Below are 22,679 nucleotides of genomic sequence, written 5' to 3' on the forward strand. Positions count from 1 at the left end.
CAAAATTCAAATACATAGGATTTTATCCCTTTTACATTCCTGTTATGATAAAAGTTCAAGGCAGATTTTATCCACATAGCCTGAAAAATATCTCAGAAACAAACCTCATTCTTCTCCACCTGCTAATTCATTTACAAACTGCACTCATACAGCCCAGCCTCTGTTCAGGCTTGTCATCCCATGCACACTACCCACACAGGAAAACAAATTAACCAAATAAAAGTCACAACTGTGTACTAGTTAAAGCGAAGAGCCAATTATAAATTGGTACACTGAACTGTCTAAATAAGATGCTTTAGCAATCTTGTTTAAAAAATCATTGGGCAAAATATATCGAATTTAAAAAACACCCAAATATTAAAAAAACAAAACACTTGTATTATACAATTTATAGGAACCTTGATACGGTTTACAAGGTTTTAATCAAGGTGTTTACATACCAAGTGATGTAAAGCAAAGGGGAAAAAAAGCGAAGAAGAAAGTCTAATCTGCAGTGACATTTTAAAATGTATTTCTGCATCAAAGATTTATATGAAATTAAAATTAAGGCTTTTTCTGTATAGTAATTTGTATAATTTTAATTTTACATAGTAGCCAACCTTCGAAATGTCAGTCTTAAACATCCTTATCAATCCATTGCATTCAATGCAGTGGACTATTGTTACTTCAAATAATTACATTGCTACTTCTATGTTGAAGCATGCTTTTTAAACACTGTAGTTAATATTTACAATGTATATCATTTAAACTTCATGTAAAAGCATTCCATACTTGGAATTTTCCCCCAAAAGTGAAATGTAATTTACTACAGTTTTAATAACACTTTTTAAAGTCTTAAAAATATGTGTTCATGTGGATCACCAACATTTGCTCAAGTAACTCAGACAATGCTGTTCCTTATTTAGGTTGCAAAATGTCTTTATCAGTCTGGCTTCAGGTTTCTTTAAGCATAAAATAATATTTCCTCCAAAGCGACTCCAAAACCATGCATTTCTTCTCAATATCACACTTTTTTCTGCTGACTTCGAATGTGGTCCACCTCAGAGTAGGGGAAGGAAATGTCAAGATTCAGGATGAACTTATATGTGATTCCCAGTTTTTCACGATCCTCCCTTCTTTTTTTTTTTTTTTTGCTCTTTTAAAAACTGAGTTAAAATACTGAATAGCAAGATAAAAATGGAATAGTATCTAGTAATCAAAATGTATTACCCATTTCTCCTATAAAATTTGTAGTCAGAATTGTCTTTATTGACTTTATTTTAGTTTTTGTACACAAAGAAAAATCATGTTCATATCCATCATGAACAAAAACTTAAAAAGGCAGAACTAGAAGACATGTGTCCTTCACCAAAGCAAAGCTGTGCTAAAGGTTCCAAACATTTCAATTTTTAAAATAAATATTTCCATTTTCCGATGTCTACTTCCATGTCTTCAGAGTGTCACAGGAAACTGAAGCTATTATGAATTACAATTTTGTTTAGAGTCCCAGCTCACTGTGTTTGGTAACTTGCCATACCATATCCAGCTTGGTTAGGAGGAGGTATTACAGGGGGAGGAGCTTGTCCTTGGGGAGGCTGAGCACCAAATCCACCCATCCAAGCAGCAGAAGGTGATTGACTGGGAAGAAAAAAACACCACTTCAGCAAACACAAGGAAAAATCATCTGTACATTTGTACAAAAACCAAGCAGAGCTAAATCACAGAATAGACATCAAGGAATCAACAAACCTAAAACAAAGAGCCAAGAAATAACTGATACATAGCCAGCCACATATGTGGAACACATTATTACAATATTAGTCTTTTTTTAAATTTAATTTTTATTGATTTCAGAGAAGGGAGAGAGATAGAAAACAGCAATGATGAGAGAGAATCATTGATTGGCTGTCTCTTGCATGCCCCGCACTGGGGATTGAGCCCACAACCCAGGCATATGCCCTTGACCGGAATCGAAACCTAGGACCCTTCAGTCTACAGGCCAATGCTCTATCCACTGAGCCAAACCAGCTAGGGCACAATATTAGTCTTAAATTGTTAAGAAAATACCCACAACTTAACACAATGACTACTCTGAAGAAAAGACAAATGGCCCGGCCGGCTTGGCTCAGTGGTTGTGCGTTGACCTATGAACCAGGAGATCACAGTTCAATTCCTGGTCAGGATATATGCCTGGGTTGCAGGCTTGATCCCCAGTAGGGGTGGGCAGGAGGCAGCCAATCAATCAATGGTTCTCTTTCATTATTGATGCTTCTGTCTATCTCTCCCTCTCTTTTTCTCTCTGAAAGCAAGAAAAAGATATTAATTTTTTACAATGACAAATGATTCAACACATCGTCTACCTACCGTATATTGCACACTGTATATCAATTTACAAGAAATTGTGTAAAAACACAAGTTCGTGTTTGAAAAAGAAGAAGGAAAAAATGAAAATAAAGGTGGCTGGCCTATGGGGATAAAAGTGCAAGGGACCAGCCCACTCTATCAACAAAGGAAAAAAAGCAAGCTACTTTTTAAATCAGATAAACCTCTGAAACCCCTCACACAAGCCAACAGTATAAATCATTACATTTCTGAACATGTCTAGACAAAGATCTTTTCCACACCAAAATAAACAAGTAGATAAAATAGTACTTTAGAAATGTAAATCAAATTCTACCACTACTTATAAAGGTAGTAGGACACACCAAATATTACCCCAACCTCAATTTTCACCTAGGTAATAAGAACACATTTTTAGCACCATAAATCCCCTTTCATAAGGTTTTTAATAGTTCAATATATTTAATTTAAATAGATCCTCCCTAGGAAAAACGTACTTTTTATTGCTTTTGTCAGAACCATATGTTTCTATACTGGAAAAACCCCAAACTTACTCTACTCCAAATCCTTGTTGATTCCATGGTTGCCCGTATACTCCATAAGGCGGTACTTGCCACCCATTTGCCATATACTGTCCATACTGCTGTGGGTTTCCATAAACTTGGCTCCACTGACCCCACTGACTATAGTCAACCTAGGAAAAAGCAAATTACTGTTTTAAGAAACAAGTAAGAAATACAGTATTTGAAGAAAGTGGGAGACAAGGAAGAGAAAAACTAAGCACCCTTATGTGAATAGGATTCTGTTATTTATCATTGTCTAAGTTTATTGGGGTGGTGACACCTGTGAAAAGAAAGTATTAAGATTCAGTTAATACCACAAAATAATCACTTTTGAAATAGCATTAATAAAAATCAATTGAAAGCAGATATATGCTTCTTTTTTAATTTCAGTTTCTAAAGTGTTTATGTAGCTACATAAGATAGAAACCTTAAAAAGTGCTATGAAAAATCGAATTACCTGTTGGAAGTTTTTAGTCATATCAGGAGATTCTTTACCCCAATAGCATTTAACAACATGTCCTTCGATCGTAGTACCATTCACCGAAACAATGGCATGGGCTGCACTTTCGTGGGTTGAAAATCTGAGAGAAAAATAGAAAAAGTTTTTTTAAAGAACTTAACACAGTTCACAGTACTAGTTTACACACTTGTTAGTTTATAAGTGTCAATTTGGCATTGGTATCCTAGAGTACATTATATAGGTAGTTTAAAGTCCTACATTACAAAGTAATACTAACATAACTCTGATACCTGGGGGGATCAAATAATGTAACTGAAAGGAACAAATCAAATTTAAGAGTAATTATATTACAGGTAGAATTTTACCTGACAAATGAATAGCCCTTCTCTGGAAAAACTCTTATTTCCATGATTTGTCCAAATGGTGAGAATGTCTGTCTCATAAGCTGATCTGAAAAACAAAAACATACAAACAGATTATTCAAGGCTCATGTTTACCATAAAATTGGTACTAATAGTGATGAAGCTCCAGAAAGAAGGGGGTTAGAAAACCAAACACAATACCTGTTAACCCAGAAGCAATTCCTCCACAGTACACAGTACAATTTTTTGGACTTGACTGGTTTACTACATCTTCAAATCTTAACTGCTTAGTGTTATCTATATGCACAGAGAAAACAAAAATGTTGACAGCTATAAAGTGTTATAAAAGGGATTATTATATTAAGATATGCCTCATTTGGGGGGGGGGGGGAATGAAAGAAAATATTTTTCTTGACACTCTGATTTGATCTATATCAGCTGGTTCACAGCTCCAAATATACGTGTATCAAAGCCCAATTATTTTCAATTATATTCAAGATGAAATGAGTCTTGCAATGCTAATAAAATGTTTAAGAAATTAAGACTATACTAATACATGACTTTGTGAAGTCCCCATCATTTTAATATAGTAGACGTATCTTACTTTCTTGTGTGCTTTTAGGTGCAGGTGGTTTACGTGTGGCCCAATTGGTTCTGATCTGACGACCACCCAGCCACTGACCTCCCATGTGCACAATTGCATTTTCTGCATCCTATAGAGAAAAAAAGAGAAAGGGCAATTACAAACAGAAAATTGTAGTATATAAGACCCAGAAGATGAAAGAAAATGCTGGCAATGTTGGATCCAATAAATCTTATTAGTAAATTAATTCACTGAGCATCCTAAACAAAACTGCACTAATATACTAAGAAAATTATTTAAATTGAGTGATTCATAAAAGTTATTATTTATGGATTTCAAAATACCAGGTCAACATTTAAGCATCAGAGAAATTTATAATTCAAATATACAAGAAAAAGACCACAATCCCATTGATTAAAAAATAAGGCAGAAATCCCGTAAGACAAAGTTGTTTACTAATATTTTAATTTTATGGATGATTTGTAATATAACTTTTACTGAATAATTTGTAAAAACTCTAATGTTATGGTCTAAATCACCTACCCCCAAAAATGAACATTCTAGTAGCAATGGACTGTAACTATAACACAAGATTAAAAACTCATTTAGGGCAGAAGACTTCTGCATTGTTGGAAAATGCTGTAAAGTGGCTGCCAATAAAAAATGAGCTTGGATTCTCAGAATTAATGTGAATTTGCAACGAATGCAATGAATCTAAGCAAAGAGAGTATACAACTCCTGCCCTTTACCTTACTGCTTCAATAAATGCAGGTAATTTAAGTTGCTGAAGATGTTCTAAAATGCTAATGCCAAAGCCCACTTTATTATCTGATGTTATAGTTAATGCAAATACTTAGATATTTTAGTACTTCTTTCTTAAAAAATACATGCAAAAGTCAGAATGAGTTGCTTCAATTTTCATTTAATATCCCAACTACAAAAGTATGAATAATTATTAGAAGTTAAAACTGAGATTTTCAAAGTTAAGACCAAATATAATTTAACTTCCCCCCAAATTCTGAGACTATCTCATTTGTCCTACCCTTTAGCTTTACTTCTAAGTTACATCTTACCTTCACCAATGCACAAACACAACTTTATTACTCTTCCTTATTATAATCAGGCTATCTTTTTCCAGCTATATATTTCCAAGCTTATGAAAAATATTAATTACACTCTATTGTTAAGACATACAAAATTACATAAAAGCTGTGTTTGTAGTTAACATCTAAAAATATTCAAGTTTCAGATTAATTAATGACTAAATTCTGTATTAAATTTAAATTGAATTGAAAGAACGTACCAGTTTGTTATAAAAAGATACAAAACCATAGCCTTTGGATTTTCCAGTTGCCATGTCTTTAACTACTCGGGCATCCCTGTGAAAAGAAGCACAGCTAAATGAGGGAAGTAAGAGTCATCCTCAAAATAAAAACTAAAAGGAACCACACACACTGTATTGTGAGCATTTTTTAAAATAAAATTTCAGTTAGCCCTAATTAACTACAGTCATTCCTGAACTCTCCCTAACGCTTCTTTACCTGTTAGAAAAAAGCAGTAGGACAAAAACATGTAATAAACATGCAACCTAATCAAATAGCCTGTGCTTTCTAAACTAAATGCTCAAATCTGAAGATTAATAGGAACAATAGTTTCCTTTTCTAATATTCTATTGGCTAGTGTCCTCTAAGGTTTACTGATTCTATAAATTACTGTAACAATGCTAACTACTTTACCATGCAATCTCTAAATAGTTAAATGTTTTCTGCCTAGTGATACAAAATATATGAAATATTAAAAAATTGAAAAAGAGGAAAAAATAGGAATTAAAAAGGCATACATGGCCTGTTAACAGATTTCTTTATTTTTCTTGGTCAATTCTCTATCATCATTTTGGAGTTTGGGCAGCTGTAAATTTTGAAAAATTGACATTTTCAGAAATTTAAGAAAGGAGAATAAAAAACTAACAACAATGCTAAGCACACCAGTACGAAAACAACAAATTTACACAGAAATTTTAGTGAGTAAGTTAAAATGATTGGAAATATAGAACTCCACTGAATATAGAATGTTAAAATGTAAATACTAAAATATATGTATATATAAATAATGTATAATAAGAATAAATAGAAATGAGAAAAAAATCTACAACTGAGTTCCAGTGTGCACAGTTCCTTGCAGTTAGCCTTCAAGATCCTGTCCATTCTTATGAGCAATTCTGCAAAATAACCAGAATGCTATTACTTTTAATTGTGACTTGGACTTTAGAAAACTGCAGCTCTCAGGTATAAATAAAGATTGAAAACAGCAACCTGTATTACTTTTTATACTGATTTTCTACTTACCACATTTAGAGATTAAAAAGCAAAGCAAATATCAAAATAGAAAATTAAGAATTAAATATTTCTTTCAAATAAATTAAATCTACAGAACAACAAATTGTATACAGAAAAATATTGTTGTTCTTAGTTGAAACATATTCCTGTAAAGTAATACTAAAATGTATAATTTAAATCTACAGGAAATACATAAAACAAATAGATCTTAATCAAAAAGATAAATTATGATAAACATTTTATAGAATTGTAACCACTTTTAGTTTTCTAATATATTTGATCAAGTAACATACAGTGAAATTTGAGCATGAACTTTGTTAAAAATTAAACCACATTTGGACCCTAACTAGCAGAATAAAACACCACTAACAAAACAAAAAACAATTAATCCAAATTTATGGCTCAGACATTGAAACTTAATACTATAATAACATTTATCATTATAATTAAACATATACATTTTCAATCTAACCACAATATACCCAAGGATTTATCTACTTTCCCCCATTTATAAAAAGCTTAATACACAGTATAAATCACATTTATTTTAACCCATTATCTTTAACCACCAAATATTGAAAACATTCGACAAAAAGTTGGACTTTATAATAGTTTTTACTACCCAAACATCTGTTTCAAAGATAACAAACAATCACTTAAAAATTTTAAACACATTATACACAGGATTAGATTAAAACAAGACCCCAAAACATTAAAATGACAACATTTTCAACAACATCTAATAAAAACAAAAACAAAACAAAAATCACACTAAGTAGGAAAAGAAAATCTTAATTCTTATACAAGTTAATCATATACTATTGTGCCTATCACTATAGAGTATAGTATTGATTATGATACTTACGATATTTTACCAAAGGGGGCAAATGCTGATTTGATATCTTCTGTTGTAATTTCTGGACTCAAATCCCCAACAAACACATGGAAGTGATCTGAAATCAAAGCATTTGGTAATCAAATACTTAAGAAGTCAGCTACTAAACCTTTCATTTTTTTATTTTTGCTACTAAGCTTTTTATAGGCAACACTAAGGGAAGGAAAAACCCTACTTAAGCTGGAAATGCTGCCAGGATAATTTCAGAACTCTTCCACAGTAAAATGCAGCAGGAGTACTTACTGGAAGTATCTTTTTTCTGGCTACTTGGTGTTGTTGCCCAGTTTACTTTGACCTCCTAAAAATAAAGATTATATTTAATACAATTATTAGAGATATCATTAAAAAGCATAACACTTACCACTTATTAAATCATTTATCAAGCAGGGTAATTTTTGTAAAAGCACTAGGCTGAATAAAGCAAAACCATCACTCAGCAGAGCTTAATATTCTTTTAAAAACTTGCTACACAATAATGCAAACTAATTTGACATGCAAACACATATATTCATTAGGTGCCATTATTCTATTATCTTACCTTTCCCAAAATTTTTCTCCCATTCATAGCAGCTAATGCAGCAGCTGCATCTCTGTGTTCATAAAATTCCACAAAGCAATATGGGTCATTGCTTGTATGCTGCAAAACAGAAAATCCAACAGAAGAGTTGACCCTTCTGCTATCGGGTTGCTGAGAAGAAAATCCAGGAAAAAACATTACTGATAGCTAGGAATGTACAGGTGAGATTGCATCAGCTTATGAAAGCCTAACACTTTATAAATAAGAGTTATAGCTAGACCTGACTTTGCACCTCAGGATTCTGTTGTACGCCAACAGAACTGTCAAAGCAATATAGAAGTATGACTATCAGCATTAAATCAAAATACAGAATTCTAGTGAAGTATGATAAATATAAAATAGAAATTTATATTAGACCAAACAAAACCTCAGTTCAGATTTGATGGATAAGGACCACTTCCTTACCACTGCTCTTCTTTCCCAACAGAATTTTCAAAATGATGAATTCTATTTATGCATCAGAATCTTTCACTAACTGTAACCCATGACTATAAAAAATACAGGAATGAACCAACTTTACAAACTTTACTCCTGTTAGTACTACATATGAGACGAGATTATGTATTTCTTTTATAGATAAGAAAGGAATGAGAATAAAATTGAAAAAGTTCAAATTTATAACTTGCTATTAAAGTGAATTCCCTTTCAAAATATTCTAATGTATTGGAGATTCTATAAACTTTTGAATTTGGTCATCAAAGACCAAAAAAGTAAACTAGTGATTATTGAGAAAAAAATTTCTAAAAATGTCTTTGAATAAACATTTCAGGACAACGCTACAATTTTATATCACAAAAACACATAAAAAAATCTTTATTGTATATATTCTGCAACATTATGCTTGACAGTAGTTGGCAAATAAGTATTTATAGATGATGAGAAAGTAGTACACCTAATTGTATCATCTTACAACCTAAATAGAAGTAAATTTTATAAACCTGCAGCCTATATTGGAGTTACACAACTGTATAAATATATTTACATAAGGTTAAAAACATTCACCACTGTTCCATGTAAAATGTCCTAAAAAAAAAAAAATTTTAAATGTGGAATTCTAAGTTGCACTTACAAAGGATAAAAATACCAGATAAAATAAAGATCTTTTCAACAATCACTGTTTTTCATCCCAGGAAAGTTTTAGGAGAAAAATCCAAAATAAGACGTCTAAAACAATAGTGGCGAAGCAACCAGAGGCATTTCCTTGAGAGGGGAAAAAAAGTGTGATCATTAATACTGACAAGAAAACTATGGGCTCCCATACAAAATCCTACTGTCCTAGCCACATGAACGCTGTTCATAAAGAGGCAGAGAAAGAAAATGGGGGGAAAAACCTCCAAATCTTAAATTCCTCCTTTAAGAAAGTTAATATTTACTACTAACATTCATTAAAGAAAAGACTTTAAAGGTAAATAATAAGCTAAAACTACGAGTCAATTTTCCTTTTAGTCCTACCTTTTCTGCCCTATGGCCTCTAAGGAAAACACTGATAACTGTGGCAAAGCATAGAGAAGTCCAGTGGTAGATCTATAACAGACTTTAGTAAACTAGTCTACTCATGCACACTGACTACACGTTTATCTAAGCGGTAGCAGGCCAAACCCCATTCAACATATGTAAACATGCACATTTATAAATTCACATCACACTACATTTTATATAAGACCCCACTGATTTCTGCCACTTCCCAAATGTCAGATGTGTTAAAAAAAATTTTACTAGATAATATACATTTATTATAGTATACAGGGAAAGCTAAACTCTAAACAATATCTAAAGTTAAAAAATCATAAAACTAAGGGTAAGAAAGGATTTTTAATATGCTGCAATGAAATTCATGAAAGAAAAATAAATGCCTAGACAGTCAGTAGCCGTGGTCGCCAAGTGGTGGTCCGTGCGGTGCGAAAGGTTGGCGACCACTGGTCTATAGTTGGAGTTCATGCCCTTTGGAAGTTTCCCACTTACACCACTGGCAAGTGACACTAAAAATCAACTGTGTCCTTAATTACTATTGTCACCAAATTTTTAAAAAATCCTTACCAAGGATGTAATCTTTATTGATTTTAGAGAAAGAGGAAGAGAGAAACATTGATGTGAAAGGAAAACATAGATCGGTTGCCTCCTGTACGTGCCCCAACTGGGATCGAACCTGCAACCTAGGTATATGCCCTGACCAGGACTTGAACCCACAACCTTTTGAATGTATGGGATGACCACGCTCCAACCAACTGAGCCACCCGGCCAGGACTGTTGTCATCCATTTTTGTGGGATGACATAAAGGTCAAGACAGAGAAATATGAGTCTTACAACTATTTACAAGTTCAAGTGTGGGAGTTGTAGAATATGGATAAATTTTGAAAATTCACTTCAAATCCCTCTACCCCTCAAACGGCTGTACATGCAGGTTTTTAAAAATCACTTCAGCCTAACCGGTTTGGCTCAGTGGCTAGAGCAGCCATAGGCAAACTATGGCCCGCAGGCCGGATCTGGCCCGTTTGAAATGAATAAAACTAAAAAAAAAAAAAAAAAAAAAAAAAAAGACCGTACCGTTTAATGTAATGATGTTTACTTTGAATTTATATTAGTTCACACAAACACTCCATCCATGCTTTTGTTCCAGCCCTCCCGTCCAGTTTAAGAACTCATTGTGGCCCTCGAGTCAAAAAGTTTGCCCACCCCTGGGCTAGAGCGTCGGCCTGCGGACTGAAAGGTTCCAGGTTCGATTCCGGTCAAGGGCATGTACCTTGGTTCCGGGCACATCCCCAGTGGGGGGTGTGCAGGAGGCAGCTGATCGATGTTTCTAACTCTTCCTCTCCCTTCCTCTCTATATAAAAAAAAAAATCAATAAAATATATTTTTTAAAAACCCACTTCAAATAATTATTAAATGTCTTGCAAAATTTTTCCAATGATTCTTTCCCTTTTCACATCCCATCCTCTTCTGAACCCACTCCAATTGGCTTCCAACCCAACTAAGCCACTGAAACTTTGTGTTCAACTCACCAATGGCCTCTCTGCCAGTTCTGTGATCCCTTTTCTGTCCTCATCTTGACTTTTGAGCAGAATTCAAAACAAGGGACAATCCGCCCAACCATGCCTTTAAATATTCTCCTTTATATCCCACTATACTCTCTTGGTTTTTCTATTTCCTCGGGGGGGGGGGGGGGGGGGTTAGTTCTTTCAAAAGGTAGTTCCTCCTCCTTAACTCAGACTAAATGTCTAAGTGTTGAGATGCTCCAGGGTCCCTCTACTCTTGTCTACAGCACTCTCTCTCTGGATCTAGGAACTAGATGTCACCTAGTCCCATGTCTTCAAATACTACCGCAAGCTGGTATCATCAGCACTGGTCTCTCTCAAGTATCCGACTAGTTTATCCAACTGCCTACATATCACGTCCATTTAACTGTCTAGCACACATCTTAAATTAGCATTGCCAAAACAGAGCTGATTCCCACCACTCCCCCCATCCATCCTGTGCCTCCCCTAGTCATGCCCACTTTAGCAAGTAAATAGCATTACCATCCATTTACTTGCACAAACAAGAATCTTAGGGTCACCCTGGTCGGTTTGGCTCAGTGGATGAAGCATCGGCCTGTGGACTGAAAGGTCACAGGTTCGATTCCAGTCAAGGGCACATGCCCGGGTTGTGGGCTTGATCCCCAGTAGGAGCCGTGCAGGAGGCAGCCAATTGATAATCCTCTCTCATCATTGATGTGTCTGTCTCTCTCTCCCTCTCCCTTCCTCTCTGAAATCAATAAAAATATTTTTTTTAAAAAGAATCTTAGGGTCATTCTTGAAGTCTTCTTTCCCATTACGTCCCACAGCCAATCGAGTACTACTGTTATTCTATCTCCAAAATATACACCAAGTTTATATACCTCCATCTCTATGGCTACCACTCTAGAGAACAAGTCCACATCACCACTTAAACTAGACTAGTGAAATAAACTCAGCTGGTTTCCCTCCTTCCACTCTTGCCCCTACAATCCATTCTCCACACAACAGTCATTCTCCAAATATAGTACCTTAAAAATACAAATCAGAATACATTACCCTACTTAAAACCCCACTGCAACCGGAGTAAAATCCACTCTCTGTCATGGCCTGTACTGCCCTAAGTGATCCAAACCCTGCCTGCCTATCTCTTTAGACTCACTTCCCACCATTACCCCACTCACCAGGCTCAGCTATCCTGGGTCTTTAATTGAACCAACACACCAAGCTCATTACCAACTCAGGCTTTGTATCTGCTGTGCCCTCTGCTTCTAGCTCTTCACGTAGATGGCACCATCTTGTTATTCCTATCTCAGCTCGGAGGTGACACCTTCCCTCACCACCTAGCCCATATAGCACCTCCCTCCAATCATCATCACAGAACTGCTTTATTCTCTTCATAGTTCCAGCTTTGACTATTGCCTAGCACAAAGTAAATTTTGTGAAAAAATGAATGAATAAATAATCAGAAATAGGAAGAAGCAGAAACATAATATACCAGAACAGACTGATGATTATCATTAGTTAGGAAAAAAAGATCAAAAGACGAATTTGCTTTACAGATTTTTAACACTTCCCCTGTCTCGGGATATAACACAAACTCCTTAGTACAGCTTCTGGTCCCTAATGAACACTCCTTCTCGTCTCTTGGCATCTCTATGACTAACCAACCCCATTGGAAACTCCAAGCATGCCACGATTTCTATCTTTTCCTTTCAAGCATTTACGCTGTCTACCAGACCAGATCAACATTCCTCTACCTGGAATCCCTTCTTCCCAAATTCCTTTTTAGCCAGTTTCCATTTATATCTTTTCCAGTTTCAGCCTAGACACTGACTCTTCTAAGAAGTCTCTCCAGACCTAAGGCTGTACTGGAACTCATATGTTCCCCCCCAGCACTTGAAACTGCTCCAATAGCATTTATTAACCTGTATCATTAGTATCTGTTAACTCCTCTGTCTCCCTCATTAGACTCTAAAACTCTATGGGGCTCCACACTACTTTATTCACCTTTATGTCCCTAGGACTTACCATAATACCTGGTACATAGTAAATAATTTTTAAAAGTGTTGAAACGATATTATTACGCTAACAATTTAAATTCCTATCTACAATAGGCTACTCAGTCATTAGTATTTACTAAAAACACACAAGGTGCATAGTGTCGCACTATGCAAATAACACAATATACACCAATTCCTAAACTTTAAACGTATACTACCTAAATCAGTAACACTCTTGTTGAATTGTATGGACTGTCATCTAGTTTTTCAACACTCTGAGATAAGTTGTAATAATTCTTTACAAGCAAGAACACTTGAAGATAACACATCATGAAGAATGACCATTTGAGAGTAACAGCACAGGAACTTTGTCCTTGCAAATAAAACTCCATTCCAAACCTAGTTTGTCAGCCAGATCAAATACGTCAATACAACAAACATGAATCTCTCCATCAGAATAACTTGAGGTTTACTTAGAATGTTATTTTTAAATGATACTAGTCAACTCATGTACTGTATCTCAAAATGTTAAACATCATGCTGTCAGCACGTGCACCTGGGAAGATCTTACCTCTGTTATCATTTTACAGCTTTTACAGGGTCCAATCTGACTAAATAACTGAAGTATAAGAACTTCCGTCACATCTCTGGAGAGGTTACCTACATATCTGGACACAAAAAAAGAGAGAAAAAAGAAAAAGAAAAAATCAGTAATTTTCTTTCAGCTCTAGCTCTAACGTGTTATTATTTAATTCATCACCTTTTAGTTCATTTTTACTTCCTGTCTTCATACAGATATTCCAATTAAGACTGATTCTATGAAAGTAAAATTAATCCTTATTTATGAAAGCAACAAATATTCTTAGGCCACTAATGAACCACTTGAAAAGACTTTTATAAAGAACAAATTAACATAACCATGTATACCAAAAGCAGTTTTCTCATCTCATTAGAATAAAAATAATGAAAACTTAAAGCAGTTTCAAGATAACTACAATTTTTTAATGTGAAGCACAATTTAAAATAATGGATAACACACACACACAATTACTGACTTATCAAAACACCTGATAGTAAAAGGATATCCTTTTATATTAGATGTAAAGAAATATAACATGAGTTTATCTTAGACCTCCAACCAAGCAATTACATGAACAAAAAAGAGAGTTAAAGTTATAGCAAAACACACAGAAATCAGAGGGGTTTGTTTTGTCTTGCTAAATAAAACTGTTATTGATATTATGTCTCATTTTGTTTTAGAAGAGCAGAGTAAAATAAAATTTCCTAGCCTAAAACACATCATAATCAACAAAATACGCATTTATCTAGATAAAGCAAATATAAAGACTTCTTTAGAAACTCTGAGAAAATTTAAGACAAATACGGCTATACTTCTGACTATGCCTAAAGAGCTGGGATTGGTTTTTGTTTGTTTTATAAATTGAGTATATATATATATATATATTTTGCTTAAGAAGTTTAAAACACAGCCTGGCCGGCATGGCTCAGTGACTGAGTGTCGACCTAGAACCAGGAGGTCACAGTTCGATTCCAGTCAGGGCATATGCCTGGGTTATGGGGTCGATCCCCAGTGGGGGTCGTGTAGGAGACGGCTGATCAGTGATTCTCTCTCATCATAGATGTTTCTATCTCCCTCTCCCTCTCCCTTCCTCTCTGAAATCAATAAAAATATATTTAAAAAAACATTATCTAAAAAGAAGTTTAAAACACTGATGAATTTTTAAAAGGAAAAAAGAACACCATCACCCAGAGATGACCACCTTGGTTTTTCTTGTACCATGGATTTATTGTAATTTAGCTTACTTAATTGTCAAGCTTTTAAGTCTTTCTGGTACTCAGTGTAATTCCTATAATTTGCCTGTTATGAACCGCACCAAGCAAACAATATTTGTAAAAATTAACAGTTTCTTCTGGAAAGTAAATGGACATACGTTTTTATTTTCCTAATATGAAACATATGGAAACTTAGTACCGAGACCAAAATAAGCTTTGCATCTATTAACATATTAAATACGTAACTGCTTTAAGATGGAACACTTTGAAAGGAGAAAACAGACTGAGAAAGGTAAAGTTACGTGTAATAAAGAAAATTATCTGATTAGGAATGAATAGCCACTTTCCAGTTCAGCTAAGAATCTCATTGCAATGGGTACTAATACCTTTAATTTATATGCTCTAAAACTGAAACACAAGCCCAATGCTAATTAGTAGAAGACTAACCCAGTAACAAACTTGTTTAGGTCCACCCATACCATCTTTTCCTTACAATTAAAGTAGAACAGACCCATTGCTAGGGCATACAGTGACACACCTCTTCCAGCAGTATGAGTTAGCTAGACAACGACCTGTCCCTTTTCAACTCATAGGGTGTTTGAGAGCAATCATGGATGGAATAATTTATTTTTTGTACAAGGTAGACCTCTCTATAAAGAAAGTGAACAAATAACCCTGGTCTCCTGCGTGCTATGTTCGTCTAACATAAAGTGCTAGTTGGCTCATTTTTAAGAGAATTGGCGTGGATAAAACTAATTTTCACATATTGAAGCTAACAAGTAACAAAGTTAAAACAAAACGATCATTGTGGTATAACAAATTTTAAAGTTTTAAATTTGTATTACTGCTTAAAACCTTGATTTGATGCACAGGCATTAATTACCTTCCATATAGAACAGTCACAATCAAAGCTGTTACTGTTTCATAGGATTTTTATTTCAAGCCAATCTATTCCAATACTTTACAATTTTGAAGAATTTCTAGAGGCACATTTAGATATATTAACTTACATCTCAAGCACTGATGCCAAAGAGCAAAAATGTTAACCAACATTTAGAATGACATTAAATACTTATAGAAAAACCTAGTTTTAAAATGTTTGCTATTTTTCAAATATCTCCACTAAAAGTTCTGTAGTAAAGCAGCAAACTTCTTTCTGCTCTGGTTATGAAGCAGTCCGTTTATTCTAAAGTTCCAAGTGTTTCAATGTAAAATTTCGACTCAAAAATCATATATAAAATAACAGAAAAAGACAAATGACTCAAATTTTGTATTGAGAGGTCAACTCAGAGTAAACGATTTTTAACTCAAGAAAAAAGAAAGGCATACCTTAGGTCTATTTTATCTTCTAAGAACAGGAACTGTAGGAACTAAAGCATTAAGAGTGGAAAATGATGCCTTTATCCCTAACATCAGGGTTAAAATTCAATTTAAGACTAGAAACTTCGCGGTTGCACAGTAGGCAAAAGTTCACATTGCTAAACTATTTCCTATGTCCCACTGGGCAGAATTTTAAGTTAAGAACATCATGCCTTTCAGAGAAAAGACAAATCACATATTTCACCATTGGATGTTTTCTTATTCTGAAAAGGGTAGCCCTACCAGGGCTGAAATTACCAGCATTTTTACAAAAGATATTATAACTAAATTTCTCTAATAAAATAATATTTTTACTTTTGTTCTTGAGAAGTTCCTATACAAGAGGAGATTTTGCAACAATACCCTTCAGTGGGCATCTAATGAATTATCAATCTGACAATATTTCATTTAAGGTAGGAGGCAAGGTGCAGGAAAGGTACAGGTGAATTGATCAACTACGTAAGATACACTGATAATACATTTTAAATAAGCAGACAATATTAAGTTGAAAGGCTTAATTACAGCCATTAATTAATACAGGCAAATCCATGGTGTAGCTAGTCAATATTATAATGGAACTTAATAGTATTTTCTTCTGCTGTTGCCCTTATTCAGATTATAGTCTAAATCATTGGTTTATTTCCTCCGTTTGAGTATCAGGAAGGAAAGTTGTAAGGGATGACATTGCATAACAAGGTATAATCCCAGATCCACAATTTCTACTCATTTTGGTGCATCAGATGAATGAAGAAAGTAAACTATCACAGAACACCGTTATAACTGAATGTTGATTGCAGATTCAGATAGACCATGGCTCAAATCACTGCATTTAGAGCTACCCACAGCACGTCTGAAATGTGGGTCCTACAAGGTAGCTCTCAGGCAGTCCAGTTCCAACATCAGCTTTACATAGCATGATCTCATTTGTTTGCTTTTTTTAAATCACAAGTTACCCAATACATATTACCCCAAAATAAATGTCAAATGAGAATGGAGAACAGCAGAAAACAGACCTTTAAAGCAACTATTTGAAAAACTTTAGGCTCAACATCAAAGCAATTCTATACCACTTTAAAAACCATCGAATAAATTAGTAATACTGTAGGTAATGAATATTTAAAGACCTACCTAGGCTATAAACACCATATTGTTTTCTGATGATAGAACCATATGTCTTAGCTTGTGTGTGTCTGCAGGAAAAAAACCTCACTAGTAACACACAGGCATTTTAAAGAAACAGAGTACATTATCTTTTAAAACATACTGGCCACTTGAAAACCTAATCCGTAGATCACAATGTTAAATAAAAGGAGCTCCATAAATAAACAAAATAAAACCCTACCAGATATCAATCTCTACAGTCACATTCAAACGTTTTTTATTACATTACTTGTATCTAAAGAACCCTTTCAGGAGTAATATGTAAAATAAACACTTAAAACTACTATGCATTGTTTTTTTTAATTAAAATCCGATCCCCCAAGAAATCCCAATTGTGAAACATCTGCTTTTACTTCAAAATTTTACATTTGAAGGTTTTAAAATATATATAAAATCAACAGACAGCAGCATGTGCATATGACAATCAAGTCTGCCTATAATTTTAATCAATCGGACTTTTTTCTTAAAAAAAGGACTTAATACTAATTTAATGACAAGAGTATAATCAATGTAAAATATTGAATACCTCTTATTTTCCAGGCAGTGAACTAAGTGCTGCAGGGGTAAGACCTAGGAAGATGTAGCAGTCCTTGTCTAAAAAAAAAAAACCCTTCCCATGAGAATAGTGGGAGGAAGAAAAAGGCAGACAGAATAGTAAGCATGTACATCAACGCTCAAGACGTTTCCTTACCTACGTGTATACATGTCACATTTTAGACAACTGTAAACACAGATCAAGTCAGTGTGTTTGGGAGAAAGAAGAAAGTACAGGTCGGAAATAAGAGACAAAAAAGTTAGCTTATTATTATTAGTCAACTGAGGAAAGTCTAAGGTATGATAGAGATGAAGACAAGACAGATGCAGAGATATATGAATTAAAAGTATTGAAATAGTATATTTTTAGCACGGCAAAAAACAAGAATTTCTCTTAATAAGGAACAGTTAAATAATGAGAAATATGCCATGAGAATTTACCAATTATACAGCAGCTATTATGATGCAATCATGACATTTCAGATTTTTAGATACAACATCACCTTCTAAAAAAAATTTTTATTTATTTTAGAGAGAGAGAAAGGGAGCGGGAAAAACACCCACGTGAGAGAGAAACAGGTCTGCTGCACACCCTAACCAGGGATGGAGCCTGCAAAAATGGAACTGGAGGCCTTTCACCAGCCAGAGCAATACAAAGTTAAATGTTTGTTAAATACACGCTAGCTGGGCTCCAAATCCAGCTTTCCCAGATGCTTCCATCAAAACACACACTAACTAAATATCAAGCCTTGGCTTCAACAGATGTTAAAGAACAAATTTCAAGTTTGTCCCAATTCCCTTTCTGGGAAAAGAAGGCCAAAATGGAAGACGGAACAAAACAAAACATAAAAGTTTCACTAAGCAGGCTTTTCATTCAAGCATTTGGTGCTGAAGTTGGCCTCAAATTCTCAAACCAGGATGGCAACTGCTTTAGTGAGGCAGAGCAATAGGCATGAAAAAGTGCAAGCCCGCCCCCCCCCCCCCAAAAAAACACAAAAGGAAACGCCAAGCCTGTATGATTATGGTACAGGCGTCTCTCTGCTTGACTGAGCCAGCTTTTCTTTGCTAAGACCCCAGAGATGAGAAGCTAGTCGGACTTCCTGAGGACCTGTCCCCCTGCATCTGCTCCCCAAAAACTAACGTGCCCATGAAATCGCAGAGCCAGGTGAACTATGACCCTAGCAACGCCAGGCGGAGGCAAGAGGAAAAACAAAGCAGCGATTGGGTTCCTTGGACTCCAGGTGGGCGCTGAGCTCCGAGAGGCGAGGAAAACCCGAGGTGCCCAACATAAAACATGGAACTAGAAGTTACTCAGACTTCTGTTTTTTAATGCAGGGAAAAGAAAGGAGTGCCCACACTACCCAGAAAGGAATGCAAGTGCTGAGTCATCACTCTTCGGTAGGAAAGACACTCCGGCCAGCGGTGGGAAGAAGAAATTCATTCATTAGACTGGGCTCCAGGTAACGAGCAAGGGCGAGCGGGCAGAAAGCGCGTGCCGACGACACACAATGCGCGGTGGGTAAAAGGCCCCGTTTTATCCAACCCCGAGGGTCTGGACAGAAGAAGAGGCAACGCCGAGAGGACAAAAGCAGCGGGACCCGGGGTTGGCAGGGCAGCGCAGGGAGCGCTCGAAGGAGACTTCGTTATCCCAGCAGCGCAAGATGCTCCCGCGGCGGGAGGCATCCCTGCGCGCCCCAAAGTAGCGGGCGCCGGGCGAGCGTTTCCGACAGCGTGGGCGGGGGCACGTGGGGGCCGAGCCGGGGACGGGGCGCGAGCGCCGGGAGCCCGGCGGCCGCGGGGAGCTCCGCTCGGGAGGAGACGGGGCGGCCGGAGCCGGGGACCCGGAGCGCGCGAGCGCCCCTTCCTCCGGGCCCCGGGGGCTGCGGCGGCGGCCCCACCCCCAGTCCCACCCCCACCAGGCCCTGCCCCCGTGGGGACAGCGCCTGGCTCAGCCCCGGACCCGGGAGCGGCGGGCTAGCGGGAGCTCTCCGGGCCCGACCGCCTCTGCCGAGCAGAAACCGGCCTGGGAAAGGTGTGCAAAGAAGGCGCGACAGAAAGAGCTCGACACCGGCCCCGGGAAGTGGCCGTGGGGGGAAGGGAGGGCTTCCTTCCCGAGGAAAAGGGGACAAACGAGGAATGCACTTCGCGGCCGCGCCACCCCAGCCAGGGTGCCGCCGAGGGTCTCGGCTTCGGCCCCGCTCCCCTGCCGCTCCCCTCCCACAGCGACCCGCGGTGCCCGGGCCTCGCGGCGCCTGGCACCCCCTCATCTCGGGTACTCACAGAGTCCGGGGCTGCCCGTCGTCTTCCATCATGGTGGGTGCGACGGAGAGATCCCGGGACAAGGGGGAGGGCAGGGTCGGGGAGGGGAGGGGGCGGGGAGGAAGGGGAGGGGGGCTTCGGGCACCAGCTGGGGACAAGGAAAGGACACCGAACCCTGCTCACGGGCTCTCTCCCCCCAGCCCGCTCCGGACACTGCGCTCCAACCAGGAGGAGCAGGAGGAGGAGGAGGATGAACAAAATGGCCGCCGCCACCAGCCAGGCAGGAAACGGGGCAGAGCGCAGGCGCGGCCCGCCAGGTCACAGCTCAGGCCAGCCGCGACGGCCTGTGAAAGGGATAACTAAGTGAGAAGCACAGGCCGCCGAGGAAGCCGTGTGTCCGGTCACGAGGGCTCACGTCGTCGCTGTGCGCCCCCTGGCCGGCCGAAGCCCAGCCAACTCAAGGAGAGAGTGAGAGGAGAACCGCCGTGAAACCGAAGTCTCTGGGAATTGTGGTCCTGGAAATGAGAGAGGGCAACACTTCAAAGTGCTTCTGGGAACTGTAGTCCAAAGGAGACGCGCGCTGGGACGCGAAGAAGAGACTTCTGGGTACTGTAGTACGTGAGGACGTGCGGCGACCAGGAAGTCGGAGTGCTGGGACCGGAGGGGGAGAATAAAGGCGACGTTAAAAGGCTGGGAAACGATGCGGGCGAAGACGCTGTCCCGGACATAAACTACAAATCCCAGAGTGCCTCGCGCTGGGGGCTGTCCGAGGACTGCTCCAGGCATTTTAGGGCTCTTCTGTTGGCTCGGCCTGAGCTGCTGCTCCGCCTCCGTCCAGCCCGAGAGCGGTTTCTTCAACTGCGGCTCAGGCATCCCTCTGGCTCCGCATGGTGTCCGAGCCGGCAGGTCTCTTCGGCCCTGTATTAGTCCGAACGGCTGGCCCGCGGACACCAACCGCCGCCCCGCGCCAAGGGCCGGAGTCGCCCAGGCAGGCCTCTGGCGGGGAGGAGCCGGGAGGTGCTTTCTGCTGGGCCTTTCGGGCTTCCCTAGGGCCGGCCGCGTCCTTCGGGCGCGTTTCTCCGCAAGGAGGTGTCCTGGCTTCGGTAGCCGGCTTTAAAGGTTTCGGTGATCTCATTGGTAAGGGTAAGAAGAGTAGTCCTCCATTAAAATGACTCATTGAGGCGGCGTAAGGTTCAGTGGTAATGCCCTCCACCCCCTATTTACTTTTTAGAGTGGAAAAAAACCTGTGGGCCGAGACGTGCCAGACTTCAGGCCGTGCCGATGGAGAGCCGGCCGGTAGGCGGGGAAGGAAGTCGATGGGCACGGAAGCCACGTGCGGGCTGGCTCTCGCCCTGCCGTTTGTTCCCCCCCAGCTCACTCGACTCTTCCCACCGCCTCCCCGCAGCCGTCTCTAGGAGAACGTGGGGAGGTCATGCCCCTCTTGGAGCTTAACGAAGGGTGGGGACGGGTTTTTGAGCCCCAGCTTAGCGGTCCCAGTTAAAACCGCACCTTGAGTGAGGGCGTCGGCCCGCGTCCAGGGCACGTACCTGGGTTGCCGGTTTGCTCGGGTCCCCTGGACAGCGTGCACGCCAGAGGCAGCCAGCCAGTCGGTGAAAGGATCTCTCTCTCTCTCTCTCTCTCTCTCTCTCTCTCTCTCTCTCTCTCCCTCCCTCCCCCCCCCCCCCCCCAGGTGAGGAGTAACGAACAAATAAACACAGAAAACAAGACCCGGGGCCAGACTGTTTGGTTCCCACCCCCATCCCCACCCCAGGGGAGCAACGGGGGGAAGGCGAGAACGCCCAGAGTACAGGCTGGACGCTTGTGGAAAGAGAAGGGAGGAAGGCGGATTTCTGAGGCATTGCCTCAGACTGGGGGCAGCTCCAAGAAAGCCTTGGCCAGGCCACTGGGGAGCCCCGGACAGAGCTTGCCCCTCGGGCACCCCTGCTGTCCCGGCCACAGCCCGGGAAGGCCTGGTCTCTGCGTGGGTGCTACACCGGGCACAAAGCGGCGGTCTTCTAACCTGGGGAAGACCTGGAGGCTGCCCGCTACCTACACACCTGGTAGCAGGTTCTCGCAGGGAGGTTAGTGACCTCGGTGGTCAGAGCTGCGGACGGGCACTGGCCCACCTCTCTACGCCTGCGCCAATCCAAAACTTCCTAAGTTTGAACCCTGGTAGGTTAGTCTCCGCCGTCCTTTACTCTCCCGTATGTGTTAAGCAGAGAAGGATACCAGATGTGTGTTGTAGCAGGTAACTCAAGCAGTTGTCTGGGTTATTATAGGAACGACTGATTTCCGGCTGAGTTCTGGGACATAATGTCAATAACCCAGGCAAGAAGAACAAAAGAAACAAGAGCCCAGCCGGTGTGGCCCGGGGGTTGCGCCTCGAGCTGTGAACCAGGAGGACACGGTTTGATTCCCCGTCAGGACACAAGCCTGGGTTGTGGGCTCGATTCCCAGTAGGGGGCGTGCAGGTGGCAGCAGGT

General features: G+C 39.2%; 1 protein-coding gene across 10 annotated transcripts; it reads right to left on the reverse strand.

Moving 5' to 3' along the window:
- Positions 1-1,113: 1,113 nt before the first annotated feature.
- Positions 1,114-20,425, reverse strand: TIAL1 (TIA1 cytotoxic granule associated RNA binding protein like 1). 10 transcript variants are annotated; one of them, XM_059661598.1, is made up of 14 exons: positions 20,218-20,358; positions 17,930-17,997; positions 17,371-17,432; positions 13,661-13,757; positions 8,057-8,155; positions 7,762-7,816; positions 7,489-7,576; positions 5,591-5,666; positions 4,309-4,417; positions 3,906-4,001; positions 3,708-3,792; positions 3,340-3,463; positions 2,874-3,013; positions 1,114-1,617 (listed from the first exon to the last, which is right to left on the reverse strand). In XM_059661598.1, exons 4-14 carry the CDS (start codon positions 13,670-13,672, stop codon positions 1,491-1,493), a joined length of 1,011 nt encoding a protein of 336 aa, XP_059517581.1. In that variant the 5' UTR covers positions 13,673-13,757; positions 17,371-17,432; positions 17,930-17,997; positions 20,218-20,358; the 3' UTR covers positions 1,114-1,490. The 10 variants fall into 10 exon arrangements, with proteins under 10 accessions (XP_059517581.1, XP_059517577.1, XP_059517582.1 ...); XM_059661594.1 differs by having other exon boundaries at positions 8,057-8,206; XM_059661599.1 differs by lacking the exon at positions 17,371-17,432.
- Between the last annotated feature and the right edge of the window lie 2,254 nt (positions 20,426-22,679).

The sequence above is a fragment of the Myotis daubentonii genome, chromosome 13 (genome assembly GCF_963259705.1).
Source record: "Myotis daubentonii chromosome 13, mMyoDau2.1, whole genome shotgun sequence".
NCBI classification, from domain to species: domain Eukaryota; kingdom Metazoa; phylum Chordata; class Mammalia; order Chiroptera; family Vespertilionidae; genus Myotis; species Myotis daubentonii.

Bases quoted from the DNA above. Each gene is read 5' to 3' on its own strand.
- TIAL1 (XM_059661592.1), bottom strand. From the start codon at position 20,249: ATGATGGAAGACGACGGGCAGCCCCGGACTCT. The intron at 13,758-20,217 runs GTGAGTACCCGA...TTTTGTGTCCAG, and splicing joins GACGGGCAGCCCCGGACTCT to ATATGTAGGTAACCTCTCCA. The intron at 8,207-13,660 runs GTAAGATCTTCC...TTTTCTTCTCAG, and splicing joins GCTGTAAAATGATAACAGAG to CAACCCGATAGCAGAAGGGT.